The 19839-nt window shown below is 37.5% G+C and overlaps 1 protein-coding gene across 5 annotated transcripts in view; it reads right to left on the minus strand.

Moving 5' to 3' along the window:
* Nucleotides 1-19839, minus strand: part of SPOCK3 (SPARC (osteonectin), cwcv and kazal like domains proteoglycan 3) — a 200017-nt gene that overhangs the window by 180086 nt on the left and 92 nt on the right. For 2 of the 5 annotated variants that reach the window (XM_066996141.1, XM_066996137.1), the window contains exons 1-2: nucleotides 19691-19816; nucleotides 19338-19514 (exon numbers count right to left, since the gene is read on the minus strand). In XM_066996141.1, the coding sequence (XP_066852242.1) occupies nucleotides 19338-19514 (177 nt within the window). In that variant the 5' untranslated portion in view covers nucleotides 19691-19816. Of the gene's footprint in view, nucleotides 1-19337; nucleotides 19515-19690; nucleotides 19817-19839 lie in introns of those variants that run through there. The other 3 variants (XM_066996139.1, XM_066996140.1, XM_066996138.1) reach the window with 2 other exon arrangements.

A 19839-nucleotide genomic window follows, 5' to 3' on the forward strand; every position in this document is an offset into this window, starting at 1 on the left:
ATGATTTGATGAAAATAATCAATTTTGCGTACAAAAAATGTGTTTGTTTTTTTTTTAATTTAAAAAAACAAGACAAATCCCACTGGATAACTTTATTTTCTAAAAAAAAAAACCATCTTCTACATGCACTAAACTTAGCTATTTTCAATGAATTCATCAATAGTCCTGTGAAACATGGAACATGTAAATGAGTCAATTATTTAGTAACACGAAATCAAAACAGTCATGCTATTTAACCAATGATGAATATATTGCTTCAAAAATGCATGTAGCTACTTTTCTGGTTAAAAAAGAAAATTCAAATTTCAATTCTTGAACTTCATGTTGAGATTGATGTACCAGCACACACTCACACACACAAAAAAAAAAAATCAAGAAAAGACTGAGCTGCCTTTATTAAATTAATGACTAGCATTAGAAGGCATTATGTTTGCATTTTTTCTGTTTTGGAAATAACAGTTTTGAAGTGTTAGATTTGTATTTGCATTGTATTTTTCATGTCTCTATATCTACTTTGGGGGAAAATGAAGAGGGAGACTGAAAGCATTCAAGTAAGCACAGTCACTTCTTTATTATTCCAGATGGCAGTGCCTAGCAGGACTGCATCCAGAACACAACTTCCTTGCCATTGGGTAGTTATCCACATCCCACAACATTGTACCTTCAGTGAAAGCGCAGTTTTTGGATGGTGATTGTCCCAGGTGCAGTCTGCGTTCTATGTAGGTGAATATTATTCTTCTGAAGCAGTCTCCTCTGATTAATTTGACTACTTCCCTCTTCTGTGTCTTGTTCTTACTACATTTCTGGGCAGAGTTAGTTTAGAGATTACAATTCTACAACTACAATGCTGCTCAGCCCTCCCTTCACATCTTGCAAATAGGAGTTAGCAACCATGTCTCCAAGAATGGTTCCTTGATGTCATAGAATAGAATAGAATCATAGAATCATTAAGGTTGGAAAAGACCTCCAAGATCATCTGGTCCAACCATACACCTACCACCAATGTCACCCCACTAAACCATGTCCCCAAGCACCAGGTCCAACCTTTCCTTGAACACCCCGAGGGACGGTGATGCCACCACTTCCCTGGACAACCCGTTCCAATGCCTGACTGCTCTTTCTGAGAAAAAACATGATGGAGGAGAGTAGGAAGTGATCTGAATGTACCCTGTGCCACTGGCCGTGTTACAGAAGGTTGGCACTGCCTTCATATGGCCTATCAAGGGAGGAAGAGAGGCTGTCACTGTCCTTGTGGAGCATGTTCAAGGAGGGACATCTGTCATTTTGCTTCATTTTTCTCTCTAAAATGCTGAAAGCTATGCAGAGGAATATCATTTTATGAAAACGATGATCTCAAATATTTTTCTGTGCACCTCTAATTCTGTCCTTTCAAAACCTTCTCGCCAAACAGAGAACTTCTAAACACTCCTCTTGCAAATATGACCCATACCACTATTATGTCCTCAAAATGGTTGATTCAAAATGGTTGATCATGTTATTTTTGTACCCACAGCATACTCTGCAACAGTCAAGGAGAGTCTGTCCTCTGCATATGTCAACTGACAGCTGATGCATGTCTAAAGAAATTCCTCAACAACCCAGGAGTGCAGAATCCACCTTCCAGTGCTCACAGCGCTGATGCTTTTGTGATGGCACATGACCAGTGCTCATTGGTATGTACTTAAATTAGTTTTGCTGCACAGCTATCAGCTCCAGAAATCAATGCCTTTTTTTTTTTTTTTTGGTAAGAGAATGAGAAAGAAAGGTTTCCCAGAGAGGTCAAATATCCAGAAAACAAAATGAAAGCATACAAAATATGGGAACTGTCTGCTAAAGAAAAACTAGCCCACAGACTTTTTCATGATATTCATATTACAATCCATATAGTAAGTGCTCCCCAGGGACAGGAAAATTGAGGTCATGCCCTTGATTTCTGCTGCGCTTGATTAGCTACTGCTTACTCTTCAGCTCAGTAAGTTATTGTGAGAGATCTGCAACACACAAACAGTTATAGAAGAAAACTTCTTAAGGAGGTTCATAAATACAAAAATTTAATAAAACCTATGTCCTGGAAGCCAACATGCAAAATCAAGTTAAATGTTTCTGTAAATACACAAACTGACATTTAGTTTTAAATATGTAAGGGGGACGGGGGTCTGAAATTTGAATGTAATCTCCCTTTCAGGCTTATTTTTAAACATTAAAATCTCAAAGCTGTCCCAAATAAAATGACCCATGTAAACTACTGAAAAGATATTTACTTTGCGTTTCTAGAGGTATATTCTTCATTAATAAAATTTAAAATACTGAAAAGCACAGTGTTTACTCAGGATAGGTATATCTAAAAATGGCTATCTCAAAATTAATCTAGAAGTTTCTACACACCTGTTCTGATACTACTAGGCACTAGATCACTATTTGCCCCTGCACAGCAGATCCCTCCACAGATTCTACATTTTGGGTAGTTATACCATGTATATAAGTGAATTTAAAATAAATTTGCAAGTTTCATTGGTCCCCAAAAGCAGTGATATTAACATTTTCCAGTAAAAGAACCAGAACATGGAATTCAGTCAGTGTATTTCAAGTTGTTTGACAGTTTATAGTGTTTTGTTTTTGTATCACACTAAAATGCGAACTAGACTGTCAAAAACACTGGCGCTACAATTAATCTTTCCAAAGTAGCAGAGTTTTACTTTCTGAAGTGTCAGAATAATCTTCTTGTATCAAGAGTGTTTTACACAGCAAACAATACTACACACACCAAACAATGCAGAAAAATCTTAAGTCAGAATCAGAAAAAAAAAAAAAACTTAATTTTGAGTATTTCTGTTGGTTCCATTAAATTTAACATCTGATTTCCCATGCAACTAACATCTATGGCTAAAAACATTTGTTCTTCAGTAGAGCAAAAATCCTTTAGAAGTCAAAAGAAGAAATGCAAACATTTATTTTAAATGCTAATTAAAAGCTGATCTCTGAAAAGTGGTTTCAGAATCATGTGGATTACATCACAGTAGTACCATAATTGGATACACACTGCAATACATCAGTCTTTTCTCCCACCAAAATATAATGACTTAGCTTGTTTGACCACCTCAGAATTAACGCCTCCAACTTTTGTTTTCTTTCTGCTCTACAATTAACAGAGACTGTCATTTCTCATTTGCCATTTAAGAAGTTTATGGAACAAGACATGAATAATCCAATTAAATTACTCATTTTTTAAAAAATATTTCTAGGAAAGTAAGGCATAGAATGTTTCACTCTCCACATTATTTCCTTTTAATTATAATTTACTTATTCATTACACATTCCACAGAGCTGTACTAACCATTAACCAAACTAAGGGGTACACTTTTAACCTAAATGGAAAAAGAAAAGTTTTTAGTCAACACAGTAAAACAGTTTAATGGTTTTGCATATCTTAATCTAAATATTAGTACCAACTAAACACATATTTTGGAGTTACTAAATTACATAATAAATGAACTCTTGGCTGCAAGGGGAAAGAAAATACCTTCTGAACTCAGGAAAAATAAAAAAAAATTAAAAATACCAACAGGAAAATTAAAAGTTTCATCCGCTGTAGCCAATGCAGTATTATCTTCATTCCAGCTTCTATGATGGGCATTCACAACCAAGGTGTTAGGAAGAGTGTTTAATAAAGGAACAAGCACTAATAAAGGAACAATAACACTGTAGCACATCTTTCTCCAATAATGTGTGCAAGAATTCACAGAAATTATCCTAATAATTTTGCCATTTGAATAAAATACATATTTTTCATTAAAAGTTATTTATTTTAAACAAAATTGATTTTAGAAAAAAAATACGAAAAATAATTACAAATAAATTTCAAGCCCACCAACAGCAGACTTACCTATACTAAAAGCAAACAAACTCAACAACTACCTCTGAAAATAACTATTTAAATGAGCAGCAGGGAAAAAAAAAAAATGGCCAGACAGTAACAGTCTTAACAGAAAGAAGAGTCTCACTTACCAGAATCATAGCAACTGATTTCAAATTAAGCCTACATATAAGGCTTATGCTAACCATCAGCCTAATCTTTTTGCTGGATAGGGCATATATGTGCACTTAGGACATGAGAAATTCAAATTAATCATGTGGAAACATCTATAAGCTCAGTAGAAAGTAACTAAGTATGACTGCACTGTCTTACTCAGGTTCACCTCAGAAACCCCGTGTCAGAACCCCTCTAGGACTGATGTCAATCACACCACCCAATGGCACTGGACTACAAATGAATCTATGTTTAAATGCTGTATTAACAGAGCAGCCTGCCAGACCACCTGCTCCTTCATTGCGAAGGATGCAACAAACTCACGTGTTCAGACATTATTGTTCATTGTGACAACTAAGACTTTGAGTATATAAATTGCTCGGTCTGATTTTCATTACATTACCCAAAGCTTTTAAGGAAATAAATGAGTCTCTTTTTCTAGTGTTTTAGAAGATGGACTCCTAGAAATAAACCTGGAATCTGACAGATATGAGACACGAACTTCATTTCCCCAAATAAGCACACATAAGTAAGCAGGTTGTCTAGCTAGGAAAGCCAGACATCACCGAGATAAGAACTCTGGATACCCTGGTGCCTTTGGGTAAATGTTCCGTGTTCTGACAAGCTGGGCTGTTGCACACTCACAACAAATCATCAAACACCATATTCTGTTCTTTTCATGCAAAGATAAATCATGGTATTTTTTTTTTCCTTTAAGAGCCCCCTATTCTCAACCTTTCTCCCTAGGGTTCTGATTTAACTGCTGTAAGAAAAAAAAAATAGAGAAAACTGAGCAAACTGAATATGTACATCAAATTAGGAGAGAAACAGTAAATCAAAGGACAATTACTTCATATTTGTATTATCTATTTTTAACTTTAAAGCCAAGGTTATTGAGGTGGTTATTAAGTTATTATTATACTATTTTATGTCCAACAAACAAAACATTTACTTTGTTGTTCCATAAGACTCCATGTATTTGCTCCTAATTTTCTTAGAAAACTAAAACAGAGTTTGCAGATCATCTCAGGATTCTCCTTGGTCCTAGAAATCTATTGGCAGCAGAGCTACCAGCCAGTCTTTACAACTGTTCCTAACAGTTGCTCTCCTCAGAGCAACACTACACAGCTAAATCACACTATCTGGTCCTAAACTAATTTTATGCCACTGGAGTGAAGCCCTTAACCTCCCCTTAATCACATATAACTGGAACATTTTTTAAATCCTTTTTCCAGTGATCAACCTACAGTGTCTTCAAGATGTTTTCCCTGCCATATTGTGATGGCTTGTAAAAGAAACACCAGAACTCCTAAACGTAAAAAATTAAAAAAAAAAAAAGGAACAAACTATATTTTGAAAAGCAGTAAGTGTTAAATTTTATGTTAAAGTCACAAAGTCCACAGAATACATACACAAAAAGAACAATTTTCTATTACAGACATTTCACTTAAACAAGCTCAACATTTCCACATCCATTCAAATCCTTATTTAAGATTAAACTTAAATTTGCAGAAGGCAAGGAAAAAGTCCTCTGGGTTTATACTTTCTACTGTCAAAAAGGACAAAATATTCCAGTTCTGAACTCCAGTTCCAATGAAGTTAAATCTTGAACAGAATGATAGAAAACTCTTCCAAACTCATGGTATAAGTGATGATAAGATCCGTAATTCTGGTCTGAATTGATGCAATTTTGTCACGCTAGATAAATGTTCTATTTCCGATGATGTAACTACGCTGAGCAGCTTTCTACTAATATATGTTTACAGAGGAAAAGAAGTTACATGTTTAGTAACTCTGTCATAAAGCGTTACATGGTTGGTGCTGCTGATCTTCAACTGCAAAGTTTATAGTCTTGTGCATTTAAGTGTTAAGAGTTAAAATAGAAGAGATCCTGAATATCTACATCCAGGGTGAAAGAGAAATGAGTTACTTCTTCATCCATGTTTTTTCAATTCCTTTATACCACATAAAAATAATTTCAACTGGTTTAAAGCAGCACTAACATTCATTGGCCATTGCCTGGAGCCTCTGAGCAAAAATATTGTCACTGAAGTTAATAAAACTATTTTAGATTTAACTTCATGAAAAAACATCACCTCACCTGTGCTTTTCTAGTCAGGAAAATATCTATGTATCTTAACAGAGTCCCCTCAGAGCTGAACTGAGCTATTTCTGACTGCTGCACACCCCATTAGATGAAGATCTAATCTCTGATTAGATCAGAGATCATCTCTAAACCTCTGATCACAGGTACTCAGAACAAAGACCAAATGGTACCACAGTTACCAGAACTCTGAGCTGTAAAACTTCACGTGCCTTTTTGGGGGTTACTTGTTATGTTTGAAGGAGATCACAAGAAACGAAATACATAAAAAAGTTTATGGGAATGATCAGGGACATTAACCTGGTGTAAATGGACATCTACTAGAGTAATCTGTATCAAAGATGCCTCCATCCAAAGAATGTACATGCTACAAATCCCTATAGTTAACAAAATGGCAATACAATTTTGATTTTCATTTCATTTGCTCCCCATTCCTCATTTTCTGATGAATCTTATAAAAGGAAAGTGGTATAAAATGTTTTAGCTTTAGAGGAAATATTTAAAGATAAACAACATTCTCTCTGTGTTTGTTTGCCTACATACAGGAGGTTTGCAGGGAATGGCTTAATAGCTTTCTGAGTAAAGATAAGGAAAAATACAAACACTGGAAGCATCAGGTGACACAGCTACCTTGTAAGAAAATAAAGCTGAGATAGGTGTAACAGAGCTTCAGAACTCATAAAACAAGTGAAGTAAGTACTATGCACCATACTAAGAACAGAAAATAGACTACAGATTTCCAAAAAAAAAATATTTCTTGAATTATACTGTGGTATTTCATACTTAATCCAGGTTCTAATTTTACTCTTGATCACTGACTTCTCTGTACTCTCCAGCTTGCTCAAGAAAGATTCCTGACACAAAAAGAAACACCATATATTTGTCAAAACAAGTTAAAGCACTACCTACAGATTTGTGCCTTACTTCTGACATCTAAGAATTACTACATTAGATAATCAATCTAGTCCATCATCAGATCTCAAAAAAATAAAATAAATCAAAAAATCCAGTTTCAGATAAAAGAAACAAATAGCATGTAAATCCATCCCACTGCTTAGCTTTACCATAAACTCTAATAACTTCCCAGAGAATTACGCTGTGTAGCAGATGCTTTAATACCTCTCACAAATAGGTTATTCAGCTTTAGTTTTAATAATATTATCTATATAAATGGCCTTTCTAATACAGCCTGAAAATCTAGCCTCAGTAATATTATCTTGCTATGCATTCCAGAGCTTTTTTATGCTTGTCTGATTTTCATTTTTCTACTTAATAATTACCATCCTCCCATTTAACTGGATCTCTGCACTGTTTTGCACACTGCAACATGGGATTCATCTGGAAGGGAAAGCTGAGGGCATCACACAGTATGTAACTCACTGTAGAAGCCTGGCATGTAGGGCAGCACAGAGGTGCCTACCTACAACTCCAGGAAGCAATCCAGCAAACGAAACAGACAGAGGCTAAAAATACACATGCAGAGATCATCTCAGATGAATTAGCCAAAACAAAGTATTTTGATTCAGGTCAGTGAAACTGAAAGATTGTTTTCTACCCTCCCCTCAGAAATGGAGGGAGAAGAATAAAAACCAAGTGAACAACTTACTCAAGAAAACAATTTGTTTAAAAACAGAACTAAAATCCCAATCAGACCCAGTGGCTTAAGAAAATAAAGGCACTGTTTTCACTGTGCTCCAAGACATAGCAACAAATTAAGAATTCCCTTATACACGATAAAGCAAAAAGAAAAGGATTTTTTTTTTAAATCCTATTGATACGTATTCTAATTTAGACCACCAGATAGGATTTCCTAATGAAATGGATGACTTAGTTTGTTCTCCAGCTCAAGTTCATCTTCTATTTTTCCAAGCTGCAAAATGCATTCCAAAGTCTATTTTTATAGACTTATTTAAAATCATTATTTGAACAGTAAGTAAACCGGCATAATTAAAGATAGAGACCACCTCTCACAAACATCAGTGAACATGTTCTCATTGACGTCAATTGAACAAGAAAATACTCCATACAAACTGGATTGTAGTCCAGCTTAATAGGACATTACCCTAGTAAAATCCACAATGAAGGCTCAAAAAAGATGGGAAAAAATTACTTCACAAAAAGTGATTCACTTTTTGCAAAACTCCTTAAAAATACACTGTTTGTAAGATTTTCTACAACAATTCAGGAAGTATAGGGTTAGCTGCCTGCACATCAGTGAGGTTTTCAACTTTTATGATAGTAATTACTTCAGCATTATGAAGACTTTTTTTTTCATTTTTTCCTTTTTTCTTCCCTTCAATCAAGCACTTCTCTTGATAAATGCCAAGCATAAAACAGTAAATCACAATGTCTTTTGTTTCATCCCTATGCTTGATTACTCTTGGCAGGTTTTTTGGTCTAATGAGCAAGCTGTTTGGCTAAAGCTACCTAAATAAAGCAACTGAAAAATTCAGTTGTCAAAACTGAAAATAACTAAGCTTGAAAATCAAGTAGATGTATGTTTTGGAACCAGTATAAGTAAAAGCTGAACACTGATATATTTTAAACCTGTTGTATAAACAATGCGCGTAATTTTACAACTATAGCAATTTTAGCTGCCACTAGTATATTTATTTAGTGAAATGTTCTTTCAGATAATCAACAGTAGGATCTGTAAATGTATACAAATTACTATCCTTCATCTGCATTAAACTAAAAATTTAAAAGCAGAAATATCTGTGAAGAGAAGCTTTAGTATTGCTTGACAGTAATTTTCAATGTTTTAAAATAAAGGTTTCCTAATATTCATACTGTCGAATAGTCCAGCTACACCCGAACTAGGCTTTAATGTCACAGTCCAACTCTTTCTAACTCAAAAGATTCACTCACTTTCAAACTAAAAGAATCTCTGACAAGCAAGATTGTTTTAAGACATCAACTATGGAAAATACTATCACATTTTAGGAAGAGATAAGCACTGCTAAAATCTAACTACAGTTTTGCTTCACAGAATAACGAATTCCATTAAAATATTTTTGATACCTTCCACTACGTTTCCTGGGCAAATTGGAGTTTGACACAAACATTTTCTTGCAAATCTCTAGATATCTGTAGTCATACTTGTCACGTTCTGATGTGACACATAACAGCATGTAACAAAAACTGGTATCTCTTCCAGCCAGTTAACTGAAACTACTGTAGACAACTGCCTCGCATAGCTGAAATATGAATTCATAATTATCATTTTATTCTGCATTCCACAAACATAGTTAAATCCATGTCACTCTCAGTATATACCAAAAAAATGCTCTACAGTGGATGGGACATCAAAATCTGAAATTAAGACAGGATCAGCAGACATGATGAGGTTGGACCTATGAAATACTTCGAACATTCTGAGTACTTTGCTCCCCAACAGGAAACTGAATAAAACTCCTTTCAGCTGTTACCAATTTGGGATACCAGTTAGCGTATGCCTATGTGGAGTACATGTGCACACACACATGCACATAGCATGTATTCATATTTATTCTAAAAAACAAAAGAACTGAACTATTCAATGTGCTGAACTTCAGATGTTCCATAACATTAGTATTTTCAAGTCTCCTGGGGAAAAACATTACTCATGTCTTAAAATTCAAGAAGCTACGCTGCAATCCACATCTAGAAAACTCAGAGGAAAAGAAGCAAGAATTACACTTACAAACAATCACCTTTATGCAGGAACAGAAAAAAATAGGAACTGTAAACATTTAGTGTATGAGAAAAAGGAAGGAAAGACAAAGATATAGTAGCTTTTGACTAAATGCAACGTGGAGGTCCCTGAAGACCAGCTACCTAATCCCTACTACGTTTACAGACTTACACTCTGGATTAAGACAACAAATACAATCAGATTTTTATACCACAGTGAATATCCTAATGGAAATTCAGAAGCCATTTCTCCATCTTTCTTAGGATTTAAATTGGCTTCTATTCCAACATTCTTTGTTATTATTTCATTAAAGTAATGGGCCACAATTACTGGCAATATACACAAGACAACGCCTTGAAAATGGTAGGAGAGAATTCTTTTTTAAAATGAAGTGTAAGAAAGATTGATCAAGTCCTACTCGTCATATTGGGGCCAAAGAAGTAAATATCCCCAGATCATGTTCACATGAGCTTAAACATCATTCTTCCTTATTCTGCTGCAAAACAGCATAGATTTGCTGCCTACATCATCTGGAAATATTGCAGCTAATTACTTTCCTGACATCAAAGGCCTTAGAAATCAAGTCTTTCCTGGTCTATGCCACTGGCACACAGTACAACTTCCTGAAGCCTGCAATGCTTTTGCCAACTAGAATTTTCAGGTTTAAAACAACCTATACTATCTTCACGCAAGCATATCATCAAATCCAATGGTCCCTTTGGACGCTAAACAAAGAGTTCCTTCAGTTTCACATGGGCTTCCTAAATCTGACCAAACTGGTTAATGTATTCCTCTGCTTAAGGCTGGAAGGGCCTTACACAATGGATTCCTGGCTTTGATGCTCTGCATACCAACAGATTGATTCTGCTTACAAGAATCATTGTTTGGGTTTTCTGCAAGAGTGATCACTTAGTCGTGAACACAACCACCAAATCCTTAAAGATACATGCACTCTCCTACACTCTTCACACTAATAACTTTCCCCAGTTTTACTAAATAGCTGTTAAAACACAGGGCATTGTCCATTCTCGGAAGCATATACTGAGGAGTAAGTTCTGCCCTTATCACCGCTAGACAGATCTAACAATAGAATGAACTTCATCATTAATGCAAACTCAACAAATATCAAAGGAGTGTATTTTCAGCTGGAGACAGGCCTGATTACAAATGCAATACATAAAGTTATTTAATAACTTGCAGACTTTTTTAGAGAGATGTTGAACAAGCTGAGAACTGACAGTCTACTTTGACCCAATGATTGCACATCACATAAGAAAATAAAAAACTAGGTCATGAGGATTTTCTGCAGAAAAACAACAAGCACTTGATAACCTTTAGTAACAATGTATTAAGAAAATAGCTTCCATAAAAGAAAAGGCAAATCATCCAAACTTTTTGGTATCTTTTCAACGTATTATCTTACCTTGTGAAGATATCAACAGAGTAATGAAAACGTCCTCACTGAAATGTGAAAACTTTGTACTGGGTTAGAATTTCATGCCAGCTCTCCTTGTGTCCTATCCAAGACTCCTACCTCACCCTGCACAACCTTAGATACACCAGTAATTCAACTGGTAATTTTTGCTACTGTAATGTGTCAGTGTCAAATGGGGTGAGTTGGGAAAGCAAGAGTGAAAAATCATCAAAAGAAATATCTATCAAGTAACTAAAGATCATACACGTTAAGTAAGGATGCCCAGTGGAGCTTTGAACACCACTATTACTAACAACAAGACTCTTTTAGAAATTTAAGACGTATGAAAATAACATTTAATACCATATATTATGTTAGCATTTATTGTTGCCAGCATTGTTGCCTTCATATTTGTGTCTACAGCAAACAAGGCAGATTTTAGCATTAAGCATAGTCAAAGTGAGACTGGTAATTCCAGATTCAGAAAAAGAAGCTGTTCATCTGTGGTTACTAATGCATTCAGATATCAGAGAATCCCAGAATGGCTGAGGCTGGCAGGGACCTCTGGGTCCATCTGGTCCAACCGCTGCTCAAGCAGGGCCACCCAGAGCAGACTGCCCAGGACCATGTCCAGGTGGCTTCTGAAGATCTCCAAGGAGGGTGATTATGTGAGATTAAAACATATATACAATAGTAAAAACATGACTGTACACTTTTTTTTTTTTTAAATGTCTACATTAGAAAGATACCCATAAAGAGAAATTGAAGCTATGTTACTAAAAAGTATCTTTCATGTACTGGTAGGAAAGACAAAGAAATCAACTGGTTAGAACAAGTTTCCTTATACTTGAAAGTATAGGAGTTGCTCTAAAGCTATGCATGGGAAAAAAAAAAAAAAAAAAAAACCACTGTTCTTGGAAGGGGATTTCCTTCCTTATTTCCTGTATGGAACTGTAGGCACCCAGCACCTCTTGGTGGGAGTTAGTGGGAGGGAAACTATTTAAACGTAAGCGTCTATTTAAAGGAAAGAGTTAAGCCTGAAAACTGGCCAAGAACTACTAAGAAATTAAACCAAACTATTACTTCTTCTTTCCACAGCTAGTTATTACAAATGCTTCAAAGATTATCAAGTAACAGAGATGGAAGACATGGGGGGGAAAAAAGAATTGATGGTGTCTAAAAACAACTTATTCTAATTGTACTCATATTCTGTTTTTTTCTACATTCAACTTCTCCTGATAATACACCTCTCGCTCCAGACATCTTTCCATTCTGATTATAAATCCAAGACAGACCATGCAATTTCTGTTACTGTTACCACCTATTAGTGTATTACAAATCTATTTATACTACACTATAATAAGCACAGATGTCTAGAGTCAATCCCAATAAGATTTAATGGTAAGACAAGAGAATACTGGGTATCCATATCCACTAAACAACCTACAGCAAATAAAATAAAGATTATTCTTCACAGAAAGGAGATAAAGATAAGATGAAACGATGTTATCAGCTTTCCGTTAGATTATGAGGCCAATCTAAGGGAAAGCACATTACAGTTTACTTAACTCCTCGGCGTTAGCTATATAAAGAGCTTCCAAGCTAATGCCTTCCAAGAGACAGCTAAGAGTTCAGTATTAACAATAGTTTGAGGTTAGCAGACTGTCTCTGCAGACAAAAAAAGTATTTGTTACAAGAAACACCAAGCAAAAACAGACTGGAGGAAAAGCAACCAGGTGAAAGAAAAAAGGAATCCATACTTGAGAAGAACGTAGAAGTACGTATAAGAATCAGAAGCCTTTACCCACAATGCAAAAGGAATGAAAAGTTAAGGTTTCCAATACAACATACCGTGTTCAGTTAAAAAGTGATAGACAACTAAATAGCTTTTTTAATTTCCATAATTTTAATACAAATTCTTAATATTTTCCTATATTTCAAGGTTTAAAATACAGTTATAATAACTACATTAAGACTCGACCACTGTAAGTATAAAATACTCATTCTTCCTGTCAGATATTCTGGGTTGCAAAGTTTTTCCTCCCTCACCATATTAATAAAACTAAGATTATACAAAGTAAAAGTCACAATGAAAAAAAAAAAAAAGAGAAACACTGACAACACTTCAGAATAGCTGATAACCAATTGTCAAATAACCAGCTGGCATGTGGAAAACTGAGATTCGGTGCCCTTATCCAGAAAGAATCTTGAAGCTTTTTCTTGCTCATCCTTTTCTTCTTGCTCTAACTTAAGCCTAGGACAACTTAATGAAGAATTTGATCATTCTTGTTCTGCAATTCCATTTTTCCATAATGACGATTTTCTATCATGTATGTAGTAGAAGAGCTGCCGCACCCACTAATAGGGAAAGAAATATTTTTATTTACCCTGAATGGTAAGAAGTACAAGACAAATAAGCCTAATGAACCAATTTTGACAGCTAATGACTTAACCTCAGCAATGAAAGACTGATGAGTGCTGCGCTATCCAATCCTAAAGACTTTAGAGAAAGTACTTTCATGATCCTTTTTTCATTCCCTTTCCTTCTATCATGTGCATATTAGTGACCTACTTACTATATACAATCCTTTTCTTTTTAAGCAAAAGCTCACTTTAAGATCACAACTGGCTGCTGGCTGTATTTTAGTCCAAGATGATTCTGAAGCAGCAAAACTACTTTTCAAGATTTACTTTAAACTGAAAAAGAAAAAAGCCTACATCCTAGTCTGTCATTAAACAGACTGCAGAGCAGCTAGTTTCACAACAAAGTTCAGCAGTATGTACCTTTAAAGAAACTACATTTTTTTGTATAATGACATAACCACATTTTGCATTAATGGTATATGGACATTATGAAAAGAGAATGATCTGTCAGTTCATAGACAGACTGGAAAATACCAAGAAAACAAGCAATAGGAAGAAAAATTATAGACAAAAACTGACCTGGACCAAAGAACAAGCCACAAACAAAGCCTACACTCACAAGTAATATATACATAGTCACTAAGTAATATATAAGTAACATTAATCACTGTCCACAGTGAAAGAAAAGTGAGCGCCAGCATTCAGCCAAACTGTAGTCTTTTGGACTACACGGGAAAAAAAAATTTTTATTATTTTCACAGGATTCCAGTAAAAGTTTCTCAGGAAGTTTTTTATTATTATTATTATTAATAGAAAAGAAACTTCTTTAGAGGGTAAACCTAAGTCAACTTTCAGTTTTCACTGGTCAACCAAATAGCACAGCATGTACCAGTCACCCTGTGTAACAGCATTTATTTAGAATCATGGAATACCCTGAGTTGGAAGGGAGACACATGGATCACTGAGTCCAACTCCTGGCTCCGCACCAGACCACCCAAAAATCAGACCATATGTCTGAGAAGTGAAAATATTTAAGTCATATTGTAACAATATTTAAGTGATATTGTAATAGTAATATAAAGTTTTGATCCACAAAGTCTAAAGTAAATGCTATACTGCTAGCTAAAAAACTAGAATGGAGACCCTCCGGATGATTATCACTCTATAGTTTTAAAACAGGTATTTGATGCCAATCCCATTATCATGAATTCAACAAAAACATAACTACAAAAACATAACTGCTCCTCTGACTTTAGACTGTCAACCTTCTCAGCCTTAAAACAAAAAATTCATTCATTTAGACTAAACATAGCTATCTGCAAAATCCTGTTAAAAAATCTAAGAAATATATAAAATAAGAGGGATTCTAGCCAAATCAAAAAAAAAAAAAAAAAAAACTTGTTTAGCAGGAGCCCTTCTTCTCACCAAATCAGGTTATCAGCACTCCACTCCAGAAACATGAAAACCTTCCAAATATTTTCATGGTGATCACACAACAAAGTGCAAAAAAACTTGTGATTAATCCTTTTTAAAACAGCCCTCGGCCTTTTTAGTTGCAGAGAAATGCAGTCATACGGCTGAACAATCATGCAGAGATGTTCTGCTCACAACACTAAAGAAACATCACATGTAGAGGAGGTGGTGGGGAGCTTAGGTTTGCGGGGGGGGGGGGGGGGGGGGGGGGGGTGGCATTTGTTTTTAAGAAGCCTTTAGCCTAAAAACAGAGTAAAACAGAGCCTAAAAAAAGAGTAATGAATACTCTAACAATTACACAATCTGTATGGAGACTTAGTATTTGTTTCACTTCTTTTCCAAACACCAAGGCTTAGATTTCACCGAGGAAAAACATTCTTCCACTTATCTCCAAAGGACGCATCTGGGAAGCCAACATGAGTTGCCCAAACTTGCCAAGTGCTTTAGAATACATTTGGAGGTGAAGGCACAATGAAACAGAATAAAAGCTAGCATTAACAGTGCAAACTACCCATTCACATCCGACACAAGGTTTTAAGGTCTGTTACTTGAATTTCGTCCTACATTTTTTACCTTTGATAATTGTATCAATCCAGCAGGATGACAGTAACACTGTAGGATGATGCAACTGATCATACTGATCAACAGATCACACCATTTCAAAACAGTGCTATGCCATAGTTGAGTTGTTTGGAGTTCATTTATATACAACAAGCATGTTTCCTTACAAAGTTCCTAACACGTCTTAGATTTACAAGTACAGGAATTGTTTAAAATTATCACCTTGTTGAAGTGAAAAAGTAAAAATCACTAATAAGCAAGCCAGATCATCAGTAATGCTCTCCTTAAGCACCAAGTCAAATTTAGCATGTCAAACATTTATTATACAACCTTTTTAATTAACACATATGGACATGTTGCAAATATCAATACTTAAAATCAGGTATGCTAAAGAATGTTGTTTCATGGAATTTAAAAAAAAAAGTTTCTGAAAGGCTTTCAGATAGCAATATAAAAGACAGTTGTGTGAAATTTTGTCAGACTGGTTGTAAAGACCACAAAAAAAAACAACGAAGTGATTATAAATGACAAAGACACTATGTTTGGTTTTAACATTAAAATTAATATCATTATTTGGAATCACATCATAGAGAAAATAAACTATTCCTAAATTTTGTTTTCCTCCACAGATTCAGAGCATTATAGGTAATCAATGTTTAATATGTAAGATTTAGGATGTGAAAAGTTGAAGAGTGTAAGTGTAACACCATTATTCAATTACATTTTTTTAAAGGAATAATCTTCATTCTAGACAAAGTACATATTTTTATAAAATGTATCTATTAAAAATATAAGTCCAACTATCATGGATGAGACCATTAGCACAGAACACCATAAATATAGCGAAATATGAAATAAGAAGATGCCCCCAACTTAGTGTCTACTAAAGAACCTCAATTCCCAGCCATGAGATAAACAAGGGATATGAACACGTGGGCTAGGACATCCCAGCATCATGGCTGCTGAAGCAGCCTAACCAGGCAGCTTGAAAAAATGTAAGAAACACATCAACTCCAAGACTTACTTAGTGACAAAAGAGCTGCCGCTACTCAGCAACTGGACTACAGGAAAAAGCAGAGTGAGTTAAAATCTCTTCCTCCCCAGCAAACAAACAGAGCCTTGTACATAATCACACGTATAAGGTGGGAGAGCTAATCTCTGCCATATGAAGAACATGTTTCCCCTATCCCCATCCCACCAAGTCTCATCTCTAAGAGCCTATTCTCAATTTTTGCACAAGAAAAGATGTGAAAAGAGCATCTGATGTGCACTCAACTTCCCACTGTTCCACGTTTAGGCAAAGTAAAGCAAAGTTCTTTCCTAGATTTGTTTCATCATTTTCAACAGATTTGTTGGAATGGTCAAGATCTTTCAGGAGAACTGAAGAGTCATTACAGTTCTGACTGTACAAAGTACTGAAATGACGTCAGCTAATATTAGTATCATGTTAATAACAAACTTTACTGACAAGCATGACATTTTAGAGGTTGGTAAGATTGTTTTTTTATTTAAAACAGAACAAAATCTCAAAGTCATATTCTGGCTTAGGCTTTGTAGGTGTTCCCTTTCTCAATGACTATGTTCTTTCTCGCTGTGACCTAAAACTCTTAAGAAACTGAGTCAATGACCAGAGTCAGGGTCATTATCTTCCACATTAATCAGTCTTGTCAGTTAAGTCTAAAGTTAAGCCTTTAAATACTTCTTTTCACACCAGAATTCAATCTCACCCATATATCTGTAGGGTATTTAAAGCCTACAACAAATGTGTTGCTCTGTTCAGAAAACATAGAATTAAGTTACAAATGTATGCAAGGCCCATGTTTATTTTAACTCTGCAAGACAGTTACCCCTCCATATGTTTAAGGTGTATTTGCACTGTTCCGTAACAGGGGGGAAACATTTGAATCATTAATCAAATTGCTAATCACAAATTCAAGACCCACAAATTACAGTCAGTCATTCAAGTAAATTTGCTAATTATATAAAACTGGAGGATGTTAATAAAACTTCTCCACAGTGTTATATTTAAGGATGATAACTGATCAGCTGATCAGTGCATCTTACAAGATATTTTTCTATAACTCATGATTGTGCAGGTAGATTAACTCATAATTTATTTTTTTTCCAGCTCTGAATTACTGAAAGCCATCCACGCTTTAAAGGGAGAGCCTTGTCAAGCATGAGGCTCATCCATAAATATTCCAGATCAAGTAACAATCAATAGGATATAAGCATTCTGCACAAGAAGTAAAAGCAGACTCCTCTCTCAAGAGCCAGTCTTATAGAACTTCAACAGCGTAAAAATAAATAAGCCAGCCTATTTGTAAGCTGCTTCAGGTGAATCAGTATGCAGTACTTTCTCAGAGCAGTCACTCCTAAAACCCTTGGGGACACCTACTTGTCACAGAATAAATTATCTGGCTAATATCCAATATTACAGTATATGTCAGTGGGCACCCAGGAGACGGGCATTAGGCAGCACTTAGCTTCTTCAGCCTCGCAGGGTAGTCCTCACATAGACAACTTTGCCCCATTATAGAACATAACTGATGTACTTATTTTGGTGCTTTCCAGCAGCAGCCTTTCATCCTAAAACATTTTTATGGCACTGCGCATTTTTTTCTAAAAACACAGGTCCCAAGGTACAGTACACTGAATATTTTTCATGTGACTATTACATTTTAAGCTGTTCCAAGTAAACAAAAACATCTGAACACTAACATGAGTGTTGTCACATGCTAAATTAATTCTGTTTAATAGAAGCTATTGTGGAATTAACTTCTCCCACAACTCTTACAGTAACTCTTCCTCCCTAGTTACTTAACATAAATAGCCAAGTTTGCATCCCACATGCAGCATATATATAAAGCCAAAATCCACATGCATGGCAAGTACACTATAGCTCTCATAAAAATATGAGACTCCTTATAAAAATATGAGACTTTTTGGAGCCCCCGACTTCAGCTTGCGATGGCAAACCCATCACCAGCAAGCTGCAGCACGAGGAACCTGTTGACACCGAAGTTGTGAACCAAATCAAAGAAACCCAGTAAGCAATGCAGCGAGGCTAAGGAGAGATTGATTTTGCCCGCTTGGAATTCAGGTTATTAAAAGCGACATCAAAGACCGCAGGACGGCCTCGTGAAGACGCATTGGGCTTTGCTAAACTTACAACAAACTCCTCAGGAAAGCGAGGCGCTCCCAAGGGGGACAACCACCGACGGGTTTCGTAACGGGAGAGACTGGGGTCGGGGCGGCTCGGGGGCTCTGGCACCGCCTGCCAGGCGCTCCAAGCCCCGCCGAGGTGAGGACGGCAAGGTGAGGAGCCGCCCTGCCCTGCTCTGCCCGCCGCCAGCCCACAGCGGGGCGACGCCGGGGCCCAACGGCCGCCGCGCGCCCCCTCCTCAGCCCACCCCCGCTCCAGCGGCCGCCCCGCGCCGCCACCAGCCGCGGGCGGGGAGCGGCTGCCGCAGGGCCCCGGAGGTGCGAGCAGAGCGCCCGGCGAACCGCGGGGCACAGCGGGCCCGGGCTGGCCGCTCAGCGGCGGCATCGCGCCGGGAACTGCCCGGCGACACCTCCCCCCTCCTCCTCCTCCTCGTCCTCCTCCTCTCGCAGCGCCCGGGCACCGCCGGGGATTTAAAGAACCGGAATGAAATCGGGGGCGAAAATAAAGTTGCGGTTGCCCCCATGAGGGGCGCTCCCAGGGAAGGGCTGAACTTACGTCTCGGAATTTGTTCCACTGCCCGACCTCCTTGTCGTATTGGGAGATGGTGGTGAGCCACTGCTTATCGTCCAGAAAATTGCCGCTGTCCGGTCTGCCCCCGGCCGCCGCCGCCGCCAGCGCCGGGCTGCACCAGGCTGCCGCGCACACGCACACCAAGGCTGCTACCTTCAGCATCTGGGCGAGAGGAGACACGGCAGGGTGGGGAGGGCGGGTTACCCACGCCGCGCCCGCCCGAAACGGGCAGGGGTGCGGAAGGGGCAGGTGGAAAGGGAGCCCGGCGCGCCGCATTGAGGGGGAAGGGAGGAGAGGCGAGGGGAAGGAGAGGAAGAGGAGGCTGCCCAGCCCGTCACCTTGCCGCGAGCCCCGCAACCGCGCTCCTCACCGCGGCCGGAAAGGCGGCCCGCTGCCTCCTGCCCGCTGCCTGCCCGCGCCGCCGCCCGCAGCCCCCCACCCCGCGCCCCGCCCGCCCCCCGGCCCCGCCCCGCCCCGCCCCGCGCCG

This window comes from Anser cygnoides, chromosome 4 (genome assembly GCF_040182565.1).
Source record: "Anser cygnoides isolate HZ-2024a breed goose chromosome 4, Taihu_goose_T2T_genome, whole genome shotgun sequence".
Classification (NCBI taxonomy): domain Eukaryota; kingdom Metazoa; phylum Chordata; class Aves; order Anseriformes; family Anatidae; genus Anser; species Anser cygnoides.